A 22,825-nucleotide genomic window follows, 5' to 3' on the forward strand; every position below is an offset into this window, starting at 1 on the left:
TCAGCCGCTCTGTACCCTAATCCAGGATTTGGAAACGGGATGAGGAGAACGCAGGTAAGGACAAACACAAGTAATAACAGCACCGACATGGGATTGGTACTTGGTGGGGGGGCGGGGGGGGTGAGCAGCTTGATAGGAAATAGGGGGGCCTCATATGTCCAGAGAGGGGTGGTGAGCTGTAGGTGGGTGCTATATAAATACCTGCAGTAGAACAAGGGCGGCAAAAGGCTGAGGGTGGGACAGACACTGGTTGATCTGCATCTGTTGTGGAGAGAAAAGAGACAGAGACGTGCACTGCAGACGCCTCAATGAGGGACAGTTTGATAGTTGAGAAACACATTTGAACAGATCCATTAGTAACCTCATCACTATTCACCTTCGAGAGTTTTGGCTGAAACATCCATTTCCCTTTGAGAGGAAAAAGGTCACGGTTCACAGTTTTCCACCTGCGCTTCCCAAGTATCTGAAGTGAGAACTGTGCTTGGTTGAAATAGGGAGAAAGAGGTTGAGGAAGACAAGAACAATCAAGGCAGAACAAGAAAAGGCTCAAGAAGACGAAAGGCAAGACACAATTAGGGACATTTCAAGAAGATAAGGAAGACACAGGACAGGGAAAGCAACAATGGAAGACAAGTCCAATTAAATAAGAGAAAGAACTAAGAAAATAAACCATTTAAAGGAATCCCGTCAAAATTCAGTGAACCATCGGGACCCTTCGAGGGAGGTCAGAGAAGAATGGCGTGCCAGGCATTCAGCGCCGACTCTTTCAACACACTTGGAGATTCCGCCTTGCCGATCCTCATGCACCACGTCTCCACGGGCGACTGCCTGCCAGCCAACTCTCACACTCACAGCATGGTTTCTGCAGGTAATATGCACTCAAATGATCTTCTCTCCTGTGATGATACACACATCTTCCTTTGTAAGAAATCTTTCTCCTCAAGATTCAAAATCAAGGCTTTTAATGTCATGTGTACATAGCTACAGTGTAGATACCAATGGAAATCTTGGAACACAATTAGAATAAAATAGTGCAAGTAAATACAAATAAAATAGAAATAGTGCAAGGAGTGTCTACAAGTAATTGGAATATGATATAGATAAATCCTCCTCCTGTGTGCCTTAACTTTTTGTTGCCCATTATTTGTTCTGAGAAAGTTATGTTTTCACGGTGGCAAAGCTAGAGGAGAGTGGGAGTTTACAGTGTGTGAACGACACGGACCACAACCCCCATTGTGTTGTTGTGGTGTTAAATCCCAGCTGCAATAAGCCAGGCCAACAACTACTTCACTTGAGCCTTGTAAGGCTTTTGGAAGAGAGCACATTAGCATAGAGCCTCTTGCTGTGACAAAGCAAGTGATTGATTACTCCAGTTGAAAATGACTACAGTATTGAGCATATATGAAGTCCCAGGGGGTTCTGCAGATGAGCGATGGCTCGTATAGTTCCTCCTATAGACCTCTAACTGAAACAACAATGCTCCGCTCCGCTCCCCATGCTGATGCTTCCTTGTCGGGCACAGTTGTGTTTTTCAGGGAATTGGGAGAATGAATTGGATTGGAAAATACATTTATTCAAAAACAACCCAAATTATGTAAATGTATTTAATCAGCTGGTTTGGCCCAGCTGTCTCTACTCAGTGGATAATTGCATGTTGCAATGTTATCAGTATTGCAAACTCCCCAAAGTCTCTTTTTTTCACAATGGAGAAAGACTTCCTGTGGGTTTCAGTGAGTGCTGATTGTTATAGCTCAGAAAAGACTGCCGCATTATAAATACAATGCATTCTTATGGCAGCACTTTAAAACACATCTTGCAAATAGATTTTCAGCCTAGTCATTATTGTACTTGTGGAATCTTGCTGGCTTATATAATTGTTTTACTTCCAATGAGTCTTTGAACAAAACGTTTAATGTTAAAATAAATAGACAAAAATAAAAATGTGTTATAACTTAAAAAAGTAAATTCACAATTGTGTCAGGATTGTTGATGTGTCAAAAATAATTATCATACATGACAGAGAGAACAAAGACACTGTCTCTACATACCAACCCAGTCTCACGGCATTTCGTGTTATAGTCACGACATTTAATCTATTGATTCGTGTTCACCAACACGACGTTCCCCTTTTTAAAAGCAATGTATTTCTATAGGTAGTATGCTTCGTGCCTGCAGCACGTCTTTTTGTCCGGTCGGGTCTTGGAAGACCGGAAGCTGTGGGGTTCATAAAAACATCTTCTTACTCAATATCAAGCCACGATTATTGTTTTTATTTTAAAATGTATAATTTTACAGCATATTGCTATATTATTTCAGACTCAGTATTTACATTAAAAAAAAATCAGTAATATCTTTAAAAACTACAAGTCCTTTTATATCAGTTGTGCTCCGTTATGGTGTAAATATAACCTATCTGTGAATTAGATCAAATGTAAAAGTCAGCCGAATTAGTGTAGATACTGCAAGGAGACGTATTGTGTGAAGAGAAATTGAAGATGTTGTTTAATTGTTGATATATTTATGATCCACGTCAAGTATTCAGCTTTGGCTGCATTTCTTCCAGTTTTTCAAAAGGTCTTCTCATCAGGGCGCTATAAATAAAGAACTACGGCAGATCTGTAATATGTAATGCAGCCGAACCGTGTATTACAATGCCGTTATGTGATGACTTTCAAAGAGAAAAGCACAAACACTTGGAATAAAGTATTATTTTCTTTAAAAAAATTGCGGCTAAAACATACAATCAGCGAGCTTAAACCATAGCTGAGGATCTTGGGTAATCAGTTCAGTGGCTGTGTATCGCAACGATGCTACGTCTGTTTCCGATTATTTTTATTTTGAAATTCAGTTCCTGACGGACGCCAAAAAAGCCTGGGATTATGGAATTAAACAAATAAATAAAAACAAGGATAATTGTGTGTTATTGTTGAGTAAATAACAAAAAAGATTTTTAAAAATACAGATTTCAGTATTCTGAGGCTCTGAGCCCCATTTATTTTCCTCACAGACGACAACAAAAGTCCGACATTATACGATTTAAAATAAAAACAATAATCGTGGCTTGATATTAAGTAAGAACATGTTTTTATGAACCCCACAGCTTTCGGTCTTCCAAGACCCGAACGGACAAAAAGACGTGCTGCAAACATACTACCAATAGAAATACATTGCTTTTAAAATCGTTCTGTGTGACACGAAAAAAAAGGGAAAATCGTGAACACGAATTAATAGATTAAATGTTGTGACTATAACACGAAATGCCGTGAGACTGGGTTGTACATACTGTAGCACATATTAGAGACTGTGGACATCAAGCTGCATACAAAGATGAATACATGAATAATTATGCAATTAGCAGAGGACATGAACAGAGCCATGTCCGACTACATTTAAATACACTAAGTAGAGAAGAGCATTTACTAAATCAAAGGTCTTTATGAACTGTAACTTGGCAACAGTGTTGTAATAAATGCAGTTAGAGGCAGTCTTAAGGTTGGTTTCCCAGATTTTAAAGCATATGTTTGGGCTTGTTGATTCGCTTTATTTGTTAATTTCAAACCACTTATTCTGAAGGTTGTTTGATGTGTAATATCTTTAACATGGCTGACTGCATTTACAGTGAAGTTTAAAGCTGTACCAGTATTCAATTATCCAGTAGCTGACATTTATGTCCAGTGTGTCTAGCTTAAATAATAAATGTGTTACATTTAGATTGTTTTACTCTCTGTTCTAGCTCCAGCCTGACATGGTGATGTGCTATGGGAAAACTCAAATAAGAACCGACATCAACATCTTTCTGTTCGATGTGATAGCTTTCTTTAGCAAACAAAGCCTAGAAAATATGTTTTACATTGTATTTTTGATCAGAGAAGTAAAGGAATAGCTTTAACGTCAGTGAGAAATTGCATGCTGTCAATCCTAGTGAAGAGGCTTGTTCTCATATCCCTCTTCAAATACATTTTCAAAATATGATTGCATCCCGTGTCAACCCTTAGCAGTTGTTCTAATTTGAAAACATATTTGTCAAACTCTTTCCCAACTGTATTTAATTAAGTGTTTAATCTGCTGCCGTTCTGTTTGTCTCCATCAGTGTCCTCCGGGCTGTCCCTGGGTCAGCCTTCCAAGCGCTCCCACATGCACCTGTCCAGCTCCTCCCTCAGCAACGCACTGGGCAACGCCCCCCCAGGACTACATTACCCAGTCACCCCCTGCCACTACAGCAACCAGCAGTATGGCATGATGGCAGGTGAGTGGTGGTGATGGAATTTGTAGTAACTATTGCAGGGCTGTTAATTAAACTGTTGGTCAACCAACAAACGATTTATCATCAGGAACACTGATGGTTAATTAAGCATGTCATTAATGTAATCAAATGCTGCTGCTGACAAGCAAGTACTGAGGGTGGTTGAAAAATGATTACAGTGCAGACAATATTAATGCCCGCCCCCCCCTCTCCTCTTTCTGTAGCTCAGGAGATGCTCTCTGCCAGTATTTCTCAGTCTCGCATCCTGCAGACATGTGGTGTCCCTCACCCCAACATGGTGGGCAGTGGGAACCCATTGCAAGGTAATTATCACACACACACACACACACACACACACACACACACACACACACACACACACACACACACACACACACACACACACACACACACACACACACACACACACACACACACACACACACACACACACACACACACACACACACACACACACACAATAAAAAGAATTCCTGGCCTGGAGCTAAATCAGGTAAATTGAGCAGACAATTAGTATTCCCATTTAATTTTAAAATATGTTACCAGTTAAAAATCCATTTCAGAGATGATTACTTCCCCTAATGTTTGAGCTCCTTAGCGCCCTTGATAAACACAACTGTCAATGTCAACGTGTCGCTTCCTCTCAATCCTGCAGAAAGAGCAGAAATATTATTTAGAAGTTGTTATGTAAGAAACTGTCATGGGGAATAGTAGCCTATCTGTTTTTGTTTTTTTTGCAACAAGATTCTGGTGGCAAATTATTACTTTTTATAACTGCCAGATAAAGCTTTTCACATTTAGCATTTAGGTCTGTAAAGATGTCTGTTCCCTTTTTTAATTATAACAGTTGCTTTCAGAAATAAACATAGTAGTTCTCATTCATAACACTCCGTTCGATGTCTCACTATGGGATGCGCCTCATCGCGGAGCAAACAGAAGCATCAATCTCATTACGCCAATCCTGATTGGCTGGTGATCTTGACGTCAACGTCAGGGGAAATCACCCCCTATAAGTAGCCTGCGCCACGACGCATGCGTCATTCAAACACCTCTTCTCGCTTCAGAGCACATCTCTAATGGTAGCCGGGCTAGCTTAACAGTCCACAGACTGAACCAAAAGCTAATTTCGGTCGACGGGCGTTAGCCGGCTACCCTATTCTGCCTCGCAGAAGAGTATGGTACTAACACACCAGTTAGTATTATAGTCAACCTCGCCGTTCTTCCTCTGGAATTAAGGTAAGGTTTTGACTTTCAAGTTAGCAACACACCCGTTGCTAGCTTGTGTTTTTTCCCTCACTGCCGACACCACGGTAGCGAGGACGCTTTTTTCTTTTCTCTTCTCACGGAGGAGAAAAGGATTACAAGAATATTACCACACCAGGTAATACCCACACTGTCCTTTTTTCTCCGGATTAAAGACAGATTGGTAACACATTTTTTCTCGACGTACCTGTTACGAGCAGGCCCTCTCCACGCCTCGCGGCGAACGAGATGGACGCCTCTCTCCCTCACACCAGAGGAGTCAGGAACTCGGAGGCTTGGCGCTGCGGCTGCGGGTTGAAAGTGTCAGGCACAGACTCACACCAGATCTGTTCGTCCTGCCTCGGGCTGGAACACGCCCAGGAGGCCATTGACAACCCCGGCTCGTGCGGGCATTGTGCCCGCTTCACTATGAAGAGCCTCCGCCGAAGGTTAGCACAACAAGCTAGCCTGTCGGGACGGGACTCCCTCATGTCCACTGATTTGCCGGCTGGCAATCAAGACACGGGGGCGTCCGCCGCAGAGATGGAGCCCCTCACTGGGTCGGTCTGGGGCTCATCGACAGCGGCACCCGCAGAACCGGAATCCCGCGCCATATCAGGCCGAGACCCGGTGGCGGCAAGAGACGTGGGAACGGGGCCCCACGCTTTACCAAGCTGGGGCTCACGGCTGGACCTCACCATGGTTTCACCCGCGGAAGATGTCCTAGAGTTAGACTACATGGAGGACGAAGAGGATACCTCTGAGTTCCTCCTGTCTGACTCGGATGAGCAGGAAGACGACATCTTCATGTCATCGGCTCAGTCTGCAAAGCCGGGAGCGATGGCCGCTCTCCCGGGCGATAGCACACCAGCTTCGCCCTGTCTAAGCATGGACCTGCAGGCCGTGTGTCAGCGCGCCGCGTCCAGGCTAGACATCCCGTGGCCCGAAATGGCCAAGGAGACCTCCAGGTCCCGTTACGAGGGGAAACTTTTTTCCCAAACAACGAGGACGAAGAGGCAACTCCTCCCGGTCTTCCCGGAGATGTTGGATGAGGTGTCGGTCTCGTGGAGAGACCGGCCCTTTAGCAACAAGGCCCCAATCCAGGGTGCCTCCTCCCTTGACTGTGACGGTATGGAGAGGCTCGGCCTGCTCCGCATACCGCCTATGGAACCGCTGGTGGCAGCCCACCTCCTACCGAGGATGGGCCCGTCACCAAGCAGGAACCCCACGCTGCCAGCAAAAACGGACCGATTCCAGTCGACCATGACTGAACGGGCCTACAGAGCCGCAGCATTGTCCGCCAGGGCTCTGAACGTTTCCTCGATGCTAACCGCGTACCAAGCGGAGCTCTGTGAGGATATGTCGAGCAATCCTGGACCGGCCACTCTGGACGAGATAGCCGCGGTCACAGACATTTGTCTCCGTGTCCAACGCTGCGCCGTCCAGGCCACGGGCAAGGTAATGGGGATCATGGTGGTGCAGGAAAGAGCTAGATGGCTCAACCTCACCAACCTCCCAGACCGGGAAAAGGAAGATGTGCTTGACATGCCCATCGTTCCCGAGGGGATTTTCGGCTCCGCTCTCGCTTCCAGGCAGAGGAAGTGCGAGTCAAAAAAGAAGGAAGACGAGGCCCTCCACCTCTGTCTCCCTCGAAGGGTCCAGCCGCTGCCTTCGCAACAGTGGCCCTTCGCCCAAGCTGCACCGAACTCTGCTAGGTTTAAAGTACCAGGACAGCAGAGGGCGCAGCCCGCCCCGAGTCCCCAGCCCAGGCAGGAGACGAGGGCGAGTTGGCCTAGAAAATCTCCGGTTCCGGCTGCAGCCCAGGCACAGCCAACCCAGAATTTCGGCCAGCAGTCGAGGAAGAAGAAGCGAGCGGCCTGACAGCCCCTCCTTCTCCCCTCTGTGATAGAGCTGGAAGTTCTTTCCCCGGCTCTAAACGTGTCCCCGCCGCCTCGAGAGATGCCTCAACGTCATCCTCAAGTCCGCATAAAACACATGTCACATCTTTCTTGTTTGAATAAACCATTTTCCGCTGACGCATCCAGGCTTCGGCCAAGGGCGCAGCTCAAAAAAATGAAAAGAAAGACAATAAACAGTCCGTTAACTATAAATCCCCTTCTGAGAGCAGCTACGGCCTCTCTCAAAAGGGCGGATAATAAACGGGTCTGTGAAGGCACCACCGCCATGCGCATGCGCAGTGCCGACTGGAGCTGTGAAGGCACCACCGTCACACGCATGCGCAGTGCCGGCCGGAGCCGTAAGCGTGACATCTCAGCTGGCTCTTAGGAGCATACAGCAGGAGATACTCACGACATCTGCCTGGGCTTCTCAAAACAGTTATACTTTATCTGTGTTCACAAACCCAGAGAGAGTCAACCCATATTCTGGAGAGAGAGGTTCTCTCTCTCCTAGACAGAAGGGTTTTATCTATAAAGCCCACCGAGCGGAGTCAGATTACGGGGGGAAATGTCCTCGTAAAGCACCCACTCAACATGGGCCTCATAATAAAACTAAACCCCGCGCGCCACGGCGTGCGGAGAGTTTTGGTTATTATGTAATGCGTAGTGGCACTACACCCGACTTTTCTAGTGCGGGACGCGCCTACGGGTGCTGTCCTTTCACGGAAGGTGGTCACCACGGACGCAGGTCAGACAGGCTGATAGGGGATTTACGAAGGTCGCCCGGTGAGAGGTCCCTAGAGCAGAGACCTCCAGCGGGCACACGTAAACTACGCGGAGCTTTTAGCGGGGTTCCCCACCCTAAAACGCTTCCTGCCTTCTCTCAGAGGACACCATCTCCTCGTGAGGACAGACAACACAATATCGTGTATGAACCGCCAGGGGAGGTTGCGTTGTCTCCAGTCACACACACTGGCACACAAACTGATCCCTTGGAGCGGCAGACGTCTCCTCTCTCTGAGAGCGACACAGGTACCGGGAGTTATGCACCTAGGGACAGAATTACTGTCCAGAGGTGCATCACTCTATGCAGACTGGACTCCTCATCCAAGGATCGGGAGTCCGCTGTGGGTGCGTTACGGCGGAGCCGCGTTAAGTCTGTTCGCAAAAGGAGAAAATGCTCAATGACAGCTGTTCTCTTTAATGCACGATTTAAACGCACTGTTAGGCGGGGACACACTCGTACACGATCGACCTCCGGGTCCTCTGTACGCGTTCCCACCCCTGGCTCTGTTACCCCCAACTCTGGCCAGAGTGAAGGAGCAACGCTACACACTTACTCTGATGTTTCCGCCCTAGCCCGCAATGTACGGGCTGGCGGAGATATATCAGCTGTTGTGTGGGCAGCCATGGCAGCCCCCACCACGCAGGGACAGATTGTCTCAGGCGGGAGGGGGCAATCCTTTACCCACGCCCAGAGCGCGGGGCACTATGGGCCTGACCCGTGAGTGGTACAATCTGAATACAGTGGGACTCCCTCAGAAGGTGATAAACACTATTCAGAGTGCGAGAGCTTCCTCCACCAGGTCTCTTTACGACTGTAAGTGGAGGGTGTTTGAGGAGTGGTGCCTTCAAGAAGGACACATCTCTTTTCAATGTCCTGTCGGGGTGATTTTATCATTTCTACAGGACTTGATCGAAAAACACAGAGCTTTCTCCACGATCAAGGTATACCTGGCTGCTATTGCTGCATGCCATGTGGGCTTTGAGGGTAAGACGGCTCGCCAACATCCTTTGGTTTGCCGTTTTATGAAGGGAGCGCGCAGGCTCCTCCCTGTCTCCAGGTCGCTGGTGCCCTTATGGGACCTGGCAGTGGTTTTAAATGGGCTCAAAATGACCCCATTTGAACCCCTGGAAGGAGCTGACATGAAACATCTGTCACTCAAGACAGTGCTGTTACTGGCCCTGGTATCCGCCAAGCGGGTCAGCGATGTCCATGCACTGTCTGTACATCCCTCATGCACTCAGTTCGCCCCAGGGCAAACGAGAGTGTTGTTGAAACCCAACCCTGCCTTTACACCAAAGGTGGTTGGATCGTGTACCCCAATTGACATTGAGGCATTTCCTCCGCAGCTGGTTTCCTCCGGGGAGCAGCAGCAGGATCTGTTGTGTCCAGTCCGGGCTTTACACACATATATGGACAGATCAAAAGAGCTTCGTCTTAATGACCAACTCTTCGTGTCCTGGACTAAATCTCACAAGGGTAAGCCTGTTACTAAGCAACGGCTCTCCCACTGGATCGTGGAGGCGATTGCTTTGGCCTATACGAGTCAGAATCTGCAAGCACCTTCGGGTCTGCGGGCTCACTCGACTCGGGGCCTGGCTACATCCTGGGCTTTGTTCAAGGGTGTTTCCATCAAAGACATCTGTGCAGCGGCAAGCTGGTCTTTGCCGCTCACTTTTGTCCGCTTTTACAGGCTAGACGTCTCCGCTCCAAGCGTGGCCCGAGCAGTGCTGGGCACCTTGTTGAGTCGGGACTCCACCTGTTAAATTCTGGTTGATCGGTGATCTTCGAGATAAGCTCGTCTGGCAATATGGGAGCTACAATATCCCATAGTGAGACATCGAACGGAGTGTTATGAATGAGAACTATAGGTTACTTACGTAACCCCAGGTCTGAGAGTAACATGAAATGAGATGTCTCACCAGACGGCCCTCCTTGCTATGGTGAAGCGAGAAGAGGTGCTTATTTTGAATGACGCATGCGTCGTGGCGCAGGCTACTTATAGGGGGTGATTTCCCCTGACGTTGACGTCAAGATCACCAGCCAATCAGGATTGGCGTAATGAGATTGATGCTTCTGTTTGCTCCGCGATGAGGCGCATCCCATAGTGAGACATCTCACTTCATGTTACTCTGACGACTGGGTTACGTAAGTAACCTATAGATATACAAATAATAAGTGGGTGGGAATGAGAACTTTTTCAGACGAAATGAGATTGCAGCTTCTGTTTTAACAGACAACATTGATAGGGTTTTAATCACTTGAGTGCAGACCCGGAGACATCAACCTTCCACCATTAATGGTCCAATAAAATGGTTTTGTCCGCAGTGTCCCAGGTGGCGCTGAAATACATCAAGATTTAAATTTAAACGGCTGGCCACGTTTATTACCTTCAGGAGGTCCTCACAAAATGAAACCTGCTATAAGTGCTCAACAACAGCACTCAGCAGAGGGATGTTTGAGAGGAAAGGCCAGGGACAGAGTTAATAGCATTTAACAAAACTCTGTAATTATGTGAACTGGATGAGACAAGGTCACAGGAGAAATTTAGCCCTTTACTTTTTAGTTTCTAAAGCTGCACTAATCTGTTTTTTATATTAACAATGGATCAAATGACTTAGTGTAATGTGAAAGGTGTCTCTGTGAATCCAAAGGGAGTTATAAACACTGGCAGTTCTTCTGCTTTATGGAGATATTTAACCTCTTTTACCTCATCAACCTTGTTCCAGCCACAGCAGGCAAATTATTACCCCACTGTAGGCTTCCTGACCAGCATACAATGGCACTCACTGGAGCATGACTCAGCAAAAGAGTTGAGTATTTTCCTCCGTGGTTGGAGGAGACCAACACAAAGCTAAAACTGGAATGGCACTTGGAGAGCGCTCATCTCTGTCAAGGGCCAATGGCGCATAATTGTGCTCCTCGGATAGTCCCCAGTTGGGAAGCTATTCTTCCGACTTGGGCGTATTCATGAGCATTAATAGTCGTAATGCATCAATAACATGGTATTGATATGTTGTTTTTAATCGCGCAGACTGTTTAAACAACATGTCTATATCTCCTTCAGAGTTGTAGGTCCAACAGTGAGAGTTATTGTGAATTTCCCTGTCTGGTACGAGTTTTTCAGTTTTTTTCCATGCATGTAAGTGAAATACAATATTTGTTTCCGTCACCATAATTCTGACCTGCTACAGTATTTTATTGGCTCTACCCTTTGTCGTAATTGTACACCTTTCCACCAAGTTTAATGAACATCTGGCCAGTAGAATTGATGTAGCCCTGGTGTTGAACAGACACACTCAGCCATGAATAATACCACCCCTTTGGTGGAGGTAATGAAAGGCAATATGGACTTAGTTCAGTTATCAGTTATCAGGTGGCCATAAAATGAATCCTAACAAATGCTATCGTAACACTCTATCGGCTGGACGTGTGAATTGGCATCTAAAACGTTGTCCAACATTTAAGGGTAGTATGACGTTCAGTCATTATATGAACACAGCAGTATGAAGTAAGTGTGTCTTTCAGTTTGTCTGCTCTCTATCTTTGCTGGGGTCCATGTGCAAAAAAGCCTGTGAGGTACTGAGTCCACATGTGATTTCAAAGGGGCTTGTTGTCCAGTCTGTCTCCACCACACACAACAAACTGATGTGTGCAGGGCAGCAGAGCTGTGTGCACTCTCCAGGGAGCAGTGAAGGCATCAGACGAGAACGAGGCAAACTCTTCTCTCTTTTTCTAACATGGTGAGGAGAACAAGATGCCTCTCCCTGGATCATCCAGCTCCCAAAACGACTGTTGTCTTTCTTAGGGGTAAAGAGTGTGGGCAGTTTGGAAAACTATAGGCAGAGGTTTATTACCTCCTGGATGTAATGGTGCATTATTTTTGCCACTTTTGGAAATCCTAACTTGTGCAGCAGGCTGTGAGGTGTTTTTCTGCATTCAGTATTTCTGCCACTGTAATCCTCCAGGGAGAGTCCTAATGTGTCTCAAACACTGCTGATGGTAGGCGATATTTAGCTATGTCAGAGTTTCAGACAAAGATTTCTTGGCAATCCTATTCCAGTGTACTATAGAAACAAATATATTACCATGTGTTACATACTCAAGCTGAGAAGGAGATGAAGGATTGCACAGCCTCATCAAACTACATCCTTTATAAAGTTGAAAAACGTAACTTAATCTTCATGTCATGAAGGAAATGAGGCAGGTGTGTTAGGCACTTATCCCATCACTAGATCTGTAAATGAAGTACAATCGTTATGTGATATAGTTACCACTGCATTACAATCCCACTGACACAAGAGGGGAGTGTTGCGTTGCTCATTTAACAGCAGATATAGTTTCAGCATCACTGATACAATCAAAAGAGCAATATTCCTGGGATAGTAGAGTGGACTGAAACCAGCATTTGGCTACTGTCAGACTTACCATCACAAATCAGGTTTTGCCTATTGTCAGTCCCTAAAGTGCGATGAAGTAACATTTTTAAATGCAGTTGTTTTTCTTCCACTGCAGCTGTGCTGAGAGTTGAGGCAATGAAAAGCATTATGTTCCAAATAACAATTAGTCATCCACCCATCTGCTAATCTGGCAGTCAACTGTCATCAATGCTGACAGAAAGAAGAAGCTCTTGGCAGCAATAGCCAGCAGCTCCACTAGGTTTCACATCAACAGCCACTTATGAGTACAAACTCTTGAATATCAAGGTCGAAGCCTTTGAAGTGTTGTACAACAATAACAAAATGAATGGAGACAACTGAATTGCTACCCTTTAAACCAGAAAGTTAACTCAACTTTGTGTGGCAGCACTGATGCCAAGGATTTGAATATTCATATATACAAGAAATGTGAATGAGCTTGTTACATTAAGGTAAACTGCAGAGATGAATATCTGAAATATATCAAGTAAAGGGATAGGCGAAATAATATTTATTCCTCAAAACACTTTAAAATTGTGTGATTATTAAATAACTATCACTTTATTAGTGAATGGAGCTGGTTCAGGTGTGTGTTACATAAGGCTAAACATAAATTGGTGACAAATCTCAATGGGCAGTGAAAGGAAATTGACACACTTAATAGAAAATACAATAATGGTTATCATCATATAGCAAAAATATGACAATAATACAAACATATAAGCCTGCTCTTCCAGACGTTTTTTATTCACAGAGGTTCAAATTGTCTCAAAGGGGCATGTCAAAACGTTTTCATGCTGTTGAAGTAAAGCCTTTCAGTGAACATGTGGGTAAAGTGTCCATGGTGCTCACACCCCCCTTCTGACAGTCTGAGGGTCTCCCTTGAGACTCCTACTGTATCAATAATGTCCCCTTCTCAAGCTGTCTTTCTCTTTCTCTAGGGTCTCTCACTCCTTGCTTGTACAAGTTTCCGGATCATGGTCTAGGCAGTGGTTCCTGTGCATTAAGCCATAGTTTCTCCACACTGCCCCCGGCCCTCCTCACCACTGATGAGGCCCCTGGGGTCCCGAGTATTTGCGACATGAAAACTGATCATAGAAAAAGCATGCGGGACCCAGAAGATGTCCCTCCCATGGACTCCCCGCAGATAAGAGAGCTGGAGATGTTTGCCAATGACTTCAAAATACGCAGGATCAAACTCGGTTAGTCTTATCACTAGATATAAAAAAAAAACGTTCAAACTGTACGAATCATCAACAAGGCCCGGGAGCCCCACTGACACTTTACCTCAGCCACATCTACGGTGGCCCTGAAGTGCAAGTCAAATCAACATTTCACAAAACACTTCAGCATTTCAGAAAACACTACAGCATTTCACAAAACACTACAGCATTTCAGAAAACACTACAGCATTTCACAAAACACTACAGCATTTCAGAAAACACTACAGCATTTCAGAAAACATTACAGCATTTCAGAAAACACTACAGCATTTCAGAAAACACTACAGCATTTGAGAAAACATTACAGCATTTCAGAAAACACTACAGCATTTCAGAAAACATTACAGCATTTCATAAAACACTACAGCATTTCAGAAAACACTACAGCATTTCAGAAAACACTAGAGCATTTCAGAAGACATTACAGCATTTCAGAAAACACTACAGCATTTCAGAAAACATTACAGCGTTTCACAAAACACTACAGCATTTCAGAAAACACTACAGCATTTCAGAAAACATTACAGCATTTCAGAAAACACTACAGCATTTCATAAAACACTACAGCATTTCAGAAAACATTACAGCATTTCCGAAAACACTACAGCATTTCACAAAACATTACAGCATTTCAGAAAACACTTCAGCATTTCAGAAAACATTACAGCGTTTCACAAAACACTACAGCGTTTTAGAAAACACTACAGCGTTTCAGAAAACACTACAGCGTTTTAGAAAACACTACAGCGTTTTAGAAAACACTTCAGCATTTCAGAAAACACTACAGCATTTCAGAAAACACTTCAGCATTTCAGAAAACATTACAGCATTTCAGAAAACATTACAGCATTTCACAAAACACTACAGCATTTCAGAAAACATTACAGCATTTCAGAAAACACTACAGCATTTCAGAAAACATTACAGCGTTTCACAAAACACTACAGCATTTCAGAAAACACTACAGCATTTCAGAAAACATTACAGCATTTCAGAAAACACTTCAGCATTTCAGAAAACACTACAGCATTTCAGAAAACATTACAGCATTTCAGAAAACACTACAGCATTTCAGAAAACACTTCAGCATTTCAGAAAACATTACAGCATTTCAGAAAACACTACAGCATTTCAGAAAACACTACAGCGTTTTAGAAAACACTACAGCGTTTCAGAAAACACTACAGCATTTCAGAAAACACTACAGCATTTCAGAAAACATTACAGCATTTCAGAAAACACTACAGCGTTTCAGAAAACACTACAGCGTTTTAGAAAACACTTCAGCATTTCAGAAAACACTACAGCATTTCAGAAAACACTTCAGCATTTCAGAAAACATTACAGCATTTCAGAAAACATTACAGCATTTCACAAAACACTACAGCATTTCAGAAAACATTACAGCATTTCAGAAAACACTACAGCATTTCAGAAAACATTACAGCGTTTCACAAAACACTACAGCATTTCAGAAAACACTACAGCATTTCAGAAAACATTACAGCATTTCAGAAAACACTACAGCATTTCAGAAAACACTACAGCATTTCAGAAAACATTACAGCATTTCAGAAAACACTACAGCATTTCAGAAAACACTACAGCGTTTTAGAAAACACTACAGCGTTTCAGAAACACTACAGCATTTCAGAAAACACAGCATTTCAGAAAACATTACAGCATTTCAGAAAACACTACAGCATTTCAGAAAACATTACAGCATTTCAGAAAACACTACAGCATTTCAGAAAACACTACAGCGTTTTAGAAAACACTACAGCGTTTCAGAAAACACTACAGCATTTCAGAAAACACTACAGCATTTCAGAAAACATTACAGCATTTCAGAAAACACTACAGCGTTTCAGAAAACACTACAGCGTTTTAGAAAACACTTCAGCATTTCAGAAAACACTACAGCATTTCAGAAAACACTTCAGCATTTCAGAAAACATTACAGCATTTCAGAAAACATTACAGCATTTCACAAAACACTACAGCATTTCAGAAAACATTACAGCATTTCAGAAAACACTACAGCATTTCAGAAAACATTACAGCGTTTCACAAAACACTACAGCATTTCAGAAAACACTACAGCATTTCAGAAAACATTACAGCATTTCAGAAAACACTACAGCATTTCAGAAAACACTTCAGCATTTCAGAAAACATTACAGCATTTCAGAAAACACTACAGCATTTCAGAAAACACTACAGCGTTTTAGAAAACACTACAGCGTTTCAGAAAACACTACAGCATTTCAGAAAACACAGCATTTCAGAAAACATTACAGCATTTCAGAAAACACTACAGCATTTCAGAAAACATTACAGCGTTTCAGAAAACACTACAGCATTTCAGAAAACACTACAGTATTTTAGAAAACACTACAGCATTTCAGAAAACATTACAGCATTTCACAAAACACTACAGCATTTCAGAAAACACTACAGCATTTCACAAAACATTACAGAGTTTCACAAAACACTACAGCATTTCAGAAAACACTTCAGCATTTCAAAAAAAATTACAGCATTTCACAAAACACTACAGCATTTCAGAAAAAATTACAGCATTTCAGAAAACACTACAGCGTTTCAGAAAACACTACAGCATTTCAGAAAACACAGCATTTCAGAAAACATTACAGCATTTCAGAAAACACTACAGCATTTCAGAAAACATTACAGCGTTTCAGAAAACACTACAGCATTTCAGAAAACACTACAGTATTTTAGAAAACACTACAGCATTTCAGAAAACATTACAGCATTTCACAAAACACTACAGCATTTCAGAAAACACTACAGCATTTCACAAAACATTACAGAGTTTCACAAAACACTACAGCATTTCAGAAAACACTTCAGCATTTCAAAAAAAATTACAGCATTTCACAAAACACTACAGCATTTCAGAAAAAATTACAGCATTTCAGAAAACACTACAGCATTTCAGAAAACATTACAGCATTTCAGAAAACACCACAGCATTTCAGAAAACACTTCAGCATTTCAGAAAACACTACAGCATTTTAGAAAACACTACAGCATTTCAGAAAACACTACAGCATTTCAGAAAACATTACAGCATTTCAGAAAACACTACAGCATTTCAGAAAACACTACAGCGTTTCACAAAACACTACAGCATTTCAGAAAACATTACAGCATTTCAGAAAACATTACAGCATTTCACAAAACACTACATCATTTCATAAAACACTACAGCATTTCAGAAAACATTACAGCATTTCAGAAAACACTACAGCATTTCAGAAAACACTTCAGCATTTCAGAAAACATTACAGCATTTCAGAAAACACTACAGCATTTCAGAAAACATTACAGCATTTCAGAAAACACTACAGCATTTCAGAAAACACTACAGCATTTCACAAAACATTACAGCGTTTCACAAAACACTACAGCATTTCAGAAAACACTACAGCATTTCACAAAACATTACAGCGTTTCACAAAACACTACAGCATTTCAGAAAACACTTCAGCATTTCAGAAAACATTACAGCATTTCAGAAAACACTACAGCATTTCAGAAAACACTACAGCATTTCACAAAACATTACAGCGTTTCACAAAACACTACAGCATTTCAGAAAACACTACAGCATTTCACAAAACATTACAGCGTTTCACAAAACACTACAGCATTTCAGAAAACATTACAGCGTTTCACAAAACACTACAGCATTTCAGAAAACACTACAGCATTTAAGAAAACACTTCAGCATTTCAGAAAACACTTCACTACAGCATTTCAGAAAACACTACAGCGTTTCAGAAAACACTACAGCATTTCAGAAAACACTACAGCGTTTCAGAAAACACTACAGCATTTCAGAAAACACTACAGCGTTTCAGAAAACACTACAGCGTTTCAGAAAACACTACAGCATTTCAGAAAACACTACAGCATTTCAGAAAACACTACAGCGTTTCAGAAAACACTACAGCATTTCAGAAAACACTACAGCATTTCAGAAAACACTACAGCATTTCAGAAAACACTACAGCATTTCACAAAACATTACAGCGTTTCACAAAACACTACAGCATTTCAGAAAACACTTCAGCATTTCAGAAAACATTACAGCATTTCAGAAAACACTACAGCATTTCAGAAAACACTACAGCATTTCACAAAACATTACAGCGTTTCACAAAACACTACAGCATTTCAGAAAACACTACAGCATTTCACAAAACATTACAGCGTTTCACAAAACACTACAGCATTTCAGAAAACATTACAGCGTTTCACAAAACACTACAGCATTTCAGAAAACACTACAGCATTTAAGAAAACACTTCAGCATTTCAGAAAACACTTCACTACAGCATTTCAGAAAACACTACAGCGTTTCAGAAAACACTACAGCATTTCAGAAAACACTACAGCGTTTCAGAAAACACTACAGCATTTCAGAAAACACTACAGCGTTTCAGAAAACACTACAGCGTTTCAGAAAACACTACAGCATTTCAGAAAACACTACAGCATTTCAGAAAACACTACAGCGTTTCAGAAAACACTACAGCATTTCAGAAAACACTACAGCATTTCAGAAAACACTACAGCGTTTCAGAAAACACTACAGCATTTCAGAAAACACTACAGCATTTCAGAAAACACTACAGCGTTTCAGAAAACACTACAGCATTTCAGAAAACACTTCAGCATTTCAGAAAACATTACAGCGTTTCACAAAACACTACAGCATTTCAGAAAACATTACAGCGTTTCACAAAACACTACAGCATTTCAGAAAACATTACAGCATTTCAGAAAACACTACAGCATTTCAGAAAACACTACAGCGTTTCAGAAAACACTTCAGCATTTCAGAAAACATTACAGCGTTTTACAAAACACTACAGCATTTCAGAAAACACTACAGCATTTCAGAAAACACTACAGCATTTCAGAAAACACTACAGTATTTTAGAAAACACTACAGCGTTTCAGAAAATACTACACCATTTCAGAAAACGCTTCAGCAATGTTGTTTTGACTTGCACTTCAGGGCCACCGTACACATCATAGACTCTTTGCATTACATTAATGCACACAATGTACACAATATCTGGTTTTTGTATTTATTACTGCACATATTTTATTCCATTCTATTTCAATGTAAAGACTGCTATATTTTACTATATTTATTTATGTTATTATAGTTTTATTAAAATACTTTTCTATCTGTATTTTTAATTTGAATTTTACTTTTATGTGTGCACCAAGTCAAATTCCTCGTACGTGTCAACCAACCTGGTAATAAACCTGTTTCTGATTCTGAATGAAAGACATTTCCAGAAATGTTTCTGTTATGTAATGGGATTGCAGCTTCTCTTCTCCTTAGTATTATATACATTATTTCTATTTCATTTTTACCTCCAGGCTACACGCAGACTAATGTAGGGGAGGCTCTTGCTGCAGTGCACGGCTCAGAGTTCAGTCAGACTACAATCTGCCGCTTTGAGAATCTGCAGCTGAGCTTCAAGAACGCTTGCAAACTCAAGGCCATTCTGTCCAAATGGCTGGATGAAGCAGAGCTGGCCGGTGGTGAGTCACATTCATCCACTCCACTCAAGAAACTCCTGTTTAGAGCATTTATTTTAACGTAACCTTTACCTGTATTGTGTCAATCTAAGTAGTAAATGCACTTATGAGTCATTTGATACCCCCTTATCGCATGACGCATACATCAGTGAGCTGTGTGCTGTTTCTCTTCTCCATGCAGTAATAAGGTATTATGTTTCCTTTCTGCAGCCTTGTACAGTGATAAATTAGGAATGAACGAGCGGAAGAGGAAAAGGAGAACCACTATCAGGTATGACCTCTTACAAACATATAACAATGCATACCATACAATGGTGTTTCAGTTTTATACAGTTTTCTCTTCTCTTTACCTTGCAGTCTGGGAGCTAAGGAGGCCCTGGAACACAGCTTTTTGGAAAAAAATAAGCCATCCTCCCAGGAAATAGCGCGGATAGCAAAAGGCCTCCATCTGGAGAAGGAGGTGGTCAGAGTCTGGTTCTGCAACAGACGACAAAGAGAAAAACGGGTAAAAACCAGCCTGAACCTCAGCTCCTGTTTGACCAAACTCAACCCACACTGCATCACACTGATGAGCAAATCACAAAGACCCATGACGTAGTTCAGGGTTCACCTTTAGTTCGATGGAGGCTCATTCATGACTTCACATGCTGGTGAAAATGTGCTCCTTTAAAATCAAATGTCTGACAGAAAAACCTTGAAAGTTGGGAAAGTTTTACTCAACAAGAAATCAGAAAGAACAACAAAAACTGCCGTCACTCTGCAACAAGCAGCTGCTGATACCCTTGAAACTATTCTATTGATTTAAAATTCAGATGATAATTTATATCCAGTGAAGGTCAGCCATATAAGAAAACAACTGAAAAACACCTTAGCTATAAAAGCATGAGTCATTGTCACTTCGTTACATGACTCCAAAGCAGAAAGTGTTTCATTTAAAGAGACATCCCTTTTTGCAAATAGACTGCAGAATCTTTGGTTTGTTTTTTACTTGAAGAGAAATGTGTATTTACAGTATTTAAAAGACTATATTCTCCTAAAAGAATCCCGTACAGGTGAGCCCTCAGTTCTGTGCCTTTCTAAAGACAGATATAAGCCTAACTTTTATTCTCCCTTTTCAAGACAACATTTCTTTATTGTTGATGAAATGTTGTTCATTTAGATGTATTCTAGTTGTATTTGTTTGTTGGTTTATTTAGATTATCTGTTAAATTAAAATCAGTTTTATTTAAATGAATATAACTGTTGCCGAAAAAGTTATATATTTAAAATGTCACAATAACCTATTTATTTGATCATATATTAGGTTGAGCTACTTTGCTGAGCACAACCTCTTTGATTTATGGTTTGACGTCAGGAGTATGTGAAACTTTCTGACATGTCACCACATGGATCTGCTGTTTCCCTAAAAGATAGATTTACTTCAGTTTGTTGATGTTCTGCTTTTGTTGTTGCTGCCTTGACAAAGTGTCATACAAAGAAGAACATCAGCCAGTCAAGACGTTGACCTGGTTGGGATGACGGATGTAAAACGTCTAAATAAAGTGAAGAAACAACTTATTTCTCAGACCAAATCTAGGATTTTATGTTCAGTTACATCAGGTGCCATTGATTTGTGAAGGGAAGAAATGTACATTAGTATCCCACGTTATTAGAGTGCCGAAAAAATAAGCTATGTAAAAAATGTATTGCCATCACTCCAGTTGATTGAAAATATCGAGTAAATATGCCAGAGAGTTGATTAGCACATGTACTTACACACATATTGAGCTAGTGTCTTTCACTTCCTAGGCTCTAAAGCGTAAATCAGTTTAATGCATTTTTGACAATAAAGGAGAACCGTCTTTCATGCAGAGCTTCATGTACCATCGCTCATTTTTTACTAATTTCAAGACCCTGTGTAATACATTAGGTGGGAGAGTGAGGTTATGTGTACAGCATGAACCCAAACAAGTCACTGGGGATTCATAAATAAAGCTGGAAGACACCTTCATTCAGGAACAAGACGTTTCTGCTGTGATTCATGTACAGCGGTCTCTCTGGAGTGCTGTCAGGGGAAATAAATGCAACAGGGTCATGGACACATTTCTGAGGCAGCGCGCTGAAAGTTATAGTCACAATGTGCTGAATAGGATAAATCTATGGACTTCTAAGTGCTGCTCTGAATGATGCATCAACGCTACTGCTTTCAAACTTCACCTCATTAAGTTTGATGCTTCACTTTTTATACAGTTGCAAGAAAAAGTATGTGAACCCTTTGGAATTACCTGGATTTCTGCATAAGTTGGTCATAAAATGTGTTCTGATCTTCATCCAAGTCACAACAATAGACAAACACAGTTTGCTTAAACTAATACCACAAAAACAATATGTTTTCATGTTTTTATTGAACACACCATGTAAACATTCACAGTGCAGGGTGGAAAAAGTATGTGAACCCCTAGGCTAAAGACTTCTCCAAGAGCTAATTGGAGTCAGGAGTCAGCCAACCTGGAGTCCAATCAATGAGACGAGATTGGAGGTGTTGGTTGAAGCTGCCCTGCCCTATAAAAAATACACACCAGTTTTGAATTTGCTATTCTTAAGAAGCATTGCCAGATGTGAACCATGCCTCGCACTAAAGAGCTCTCAGAAGACCTACGATTAAGAATTGTTGACTTGCATAAAGCTGGAAAGGGTTACAAAAGTATCTCTGAAAGCCTTGATGTTCATCAGTCCACGGTAAGACAAGTTGTCTATAAATGGAGGAAGTTCAGCACTGTTGCTACTCTCCCTAGGAGTGGCCGTCCTGTAAAGATGACTGCAAGAGCACGGCGCAGAATGCTCAATGAGGTGAAGAAGAATCCTAGAGTGTCAGCTAGAGACTTAAAGAAATCTCTGGCACATGCTAACATCTTTGTTGACTAATCTACGATACGTAAAACACTGAACAAGAATGGAGTTCATGGGAGGACACCACGGAGGAAGCCACTGCTGTCCAGAAAAAACATTGCTGCACGTTTGAAGTTTGCAAAAGAGCACCTGGATGTTCCACAGCACTACTGGCAACATATTCTGTGGACAGATGAAACCAAAGTTCAGTTGTTTGGAAGGAACACACAACGCTATGTGTGGAGAATTCAAAGGGTTCACATTCTTGCAACTGTATTCAGAGAACATTGTGGTCTTTCCACTTATTTTATTTTGTTGCATATATTTGTAGCAATATTACTGAAACACTACGCATCCATAAAAGCACAATGCTTGTATTGCAATGTCTGATTTACTACAAATTATACACTTTAAACCACAGTTAAAGGGGCCCTATTGTGCTCATGTGTAGGTTAATATGTGTATATTGTGCCTTTACTTTAGAGAGAACTTTGGGATTTTAACCTTTGCAGAACATTTACATGCACAAACACGTATTA

The 22,825-nt window shown here is 42.0% G+C and overlaps 1 protein-coding gene across 1 annotated transcript; it reads left to right on the forward strand.

Moving 5' to 3' along the window:
- Positions 1-735: 735 nt before the first annotated feature.
- Positions 736-20,016, forward strand: pou1f1 (POU class 1 homeobox 1). The gene is made up of 7 exons (XM_034110662.1): positions 736-868; positions 4,091-4,246; positions 4,468-4,566; positions 13,548-13,808; positions 19,257-19,421; positions 19,629-19,689; positions 19,776-20,016. Exons 1-7 carry the CDS (start codon positions 736-738, stop codon positions 20,014-20,016), a joined length of 1,116 nt encoding a protein of 371 aa, XP_033966553.1.
- Positions 20,017-22,825: the final 2,809 nt, after the last annotated feature.

The sequence above is a fragment of the Pseudochaenichthys georgianus genome, chromosome 21, assembly GCF_902827115.2.
Source record: "Pseudochaenichthys georgianus chromosome 21, fPseGeo1.2, whole genome shotgun sequence".
Classification (NCBI taxonomy): Eukaryota; Metazoa; Chordata; class Actinopteri; order Perciformes; family Channichthyidae; genus Pseudochaenichthys; species Pseudochaenichthys georgianus.

Excerpts from the sequence above, each read along its gene's own strand:
- pou1f1 (XM_034110662.1), top strand. The coding sequence starts at position 736 with ATGGCGTGCCAGGCATTCAGCGCCGACTCTTTCAACACACTTGGAGAT. Across the intron at positions 869-4,090 it reads TCACAGCATGGTTTCTGCAG|TGTCCTCCGGGCTGTCCCTG; the intron begins GTAATATGCACT and ends TGTCTCCATCAG. Across the intron at positions 4,567-13,547 it reads CAGTGGGAACCCATTGCAAG|GGTCTCTCACTCCTTGCTTG; the intron begins GTAATTATCACA and ends CTCTTTCTCTAG.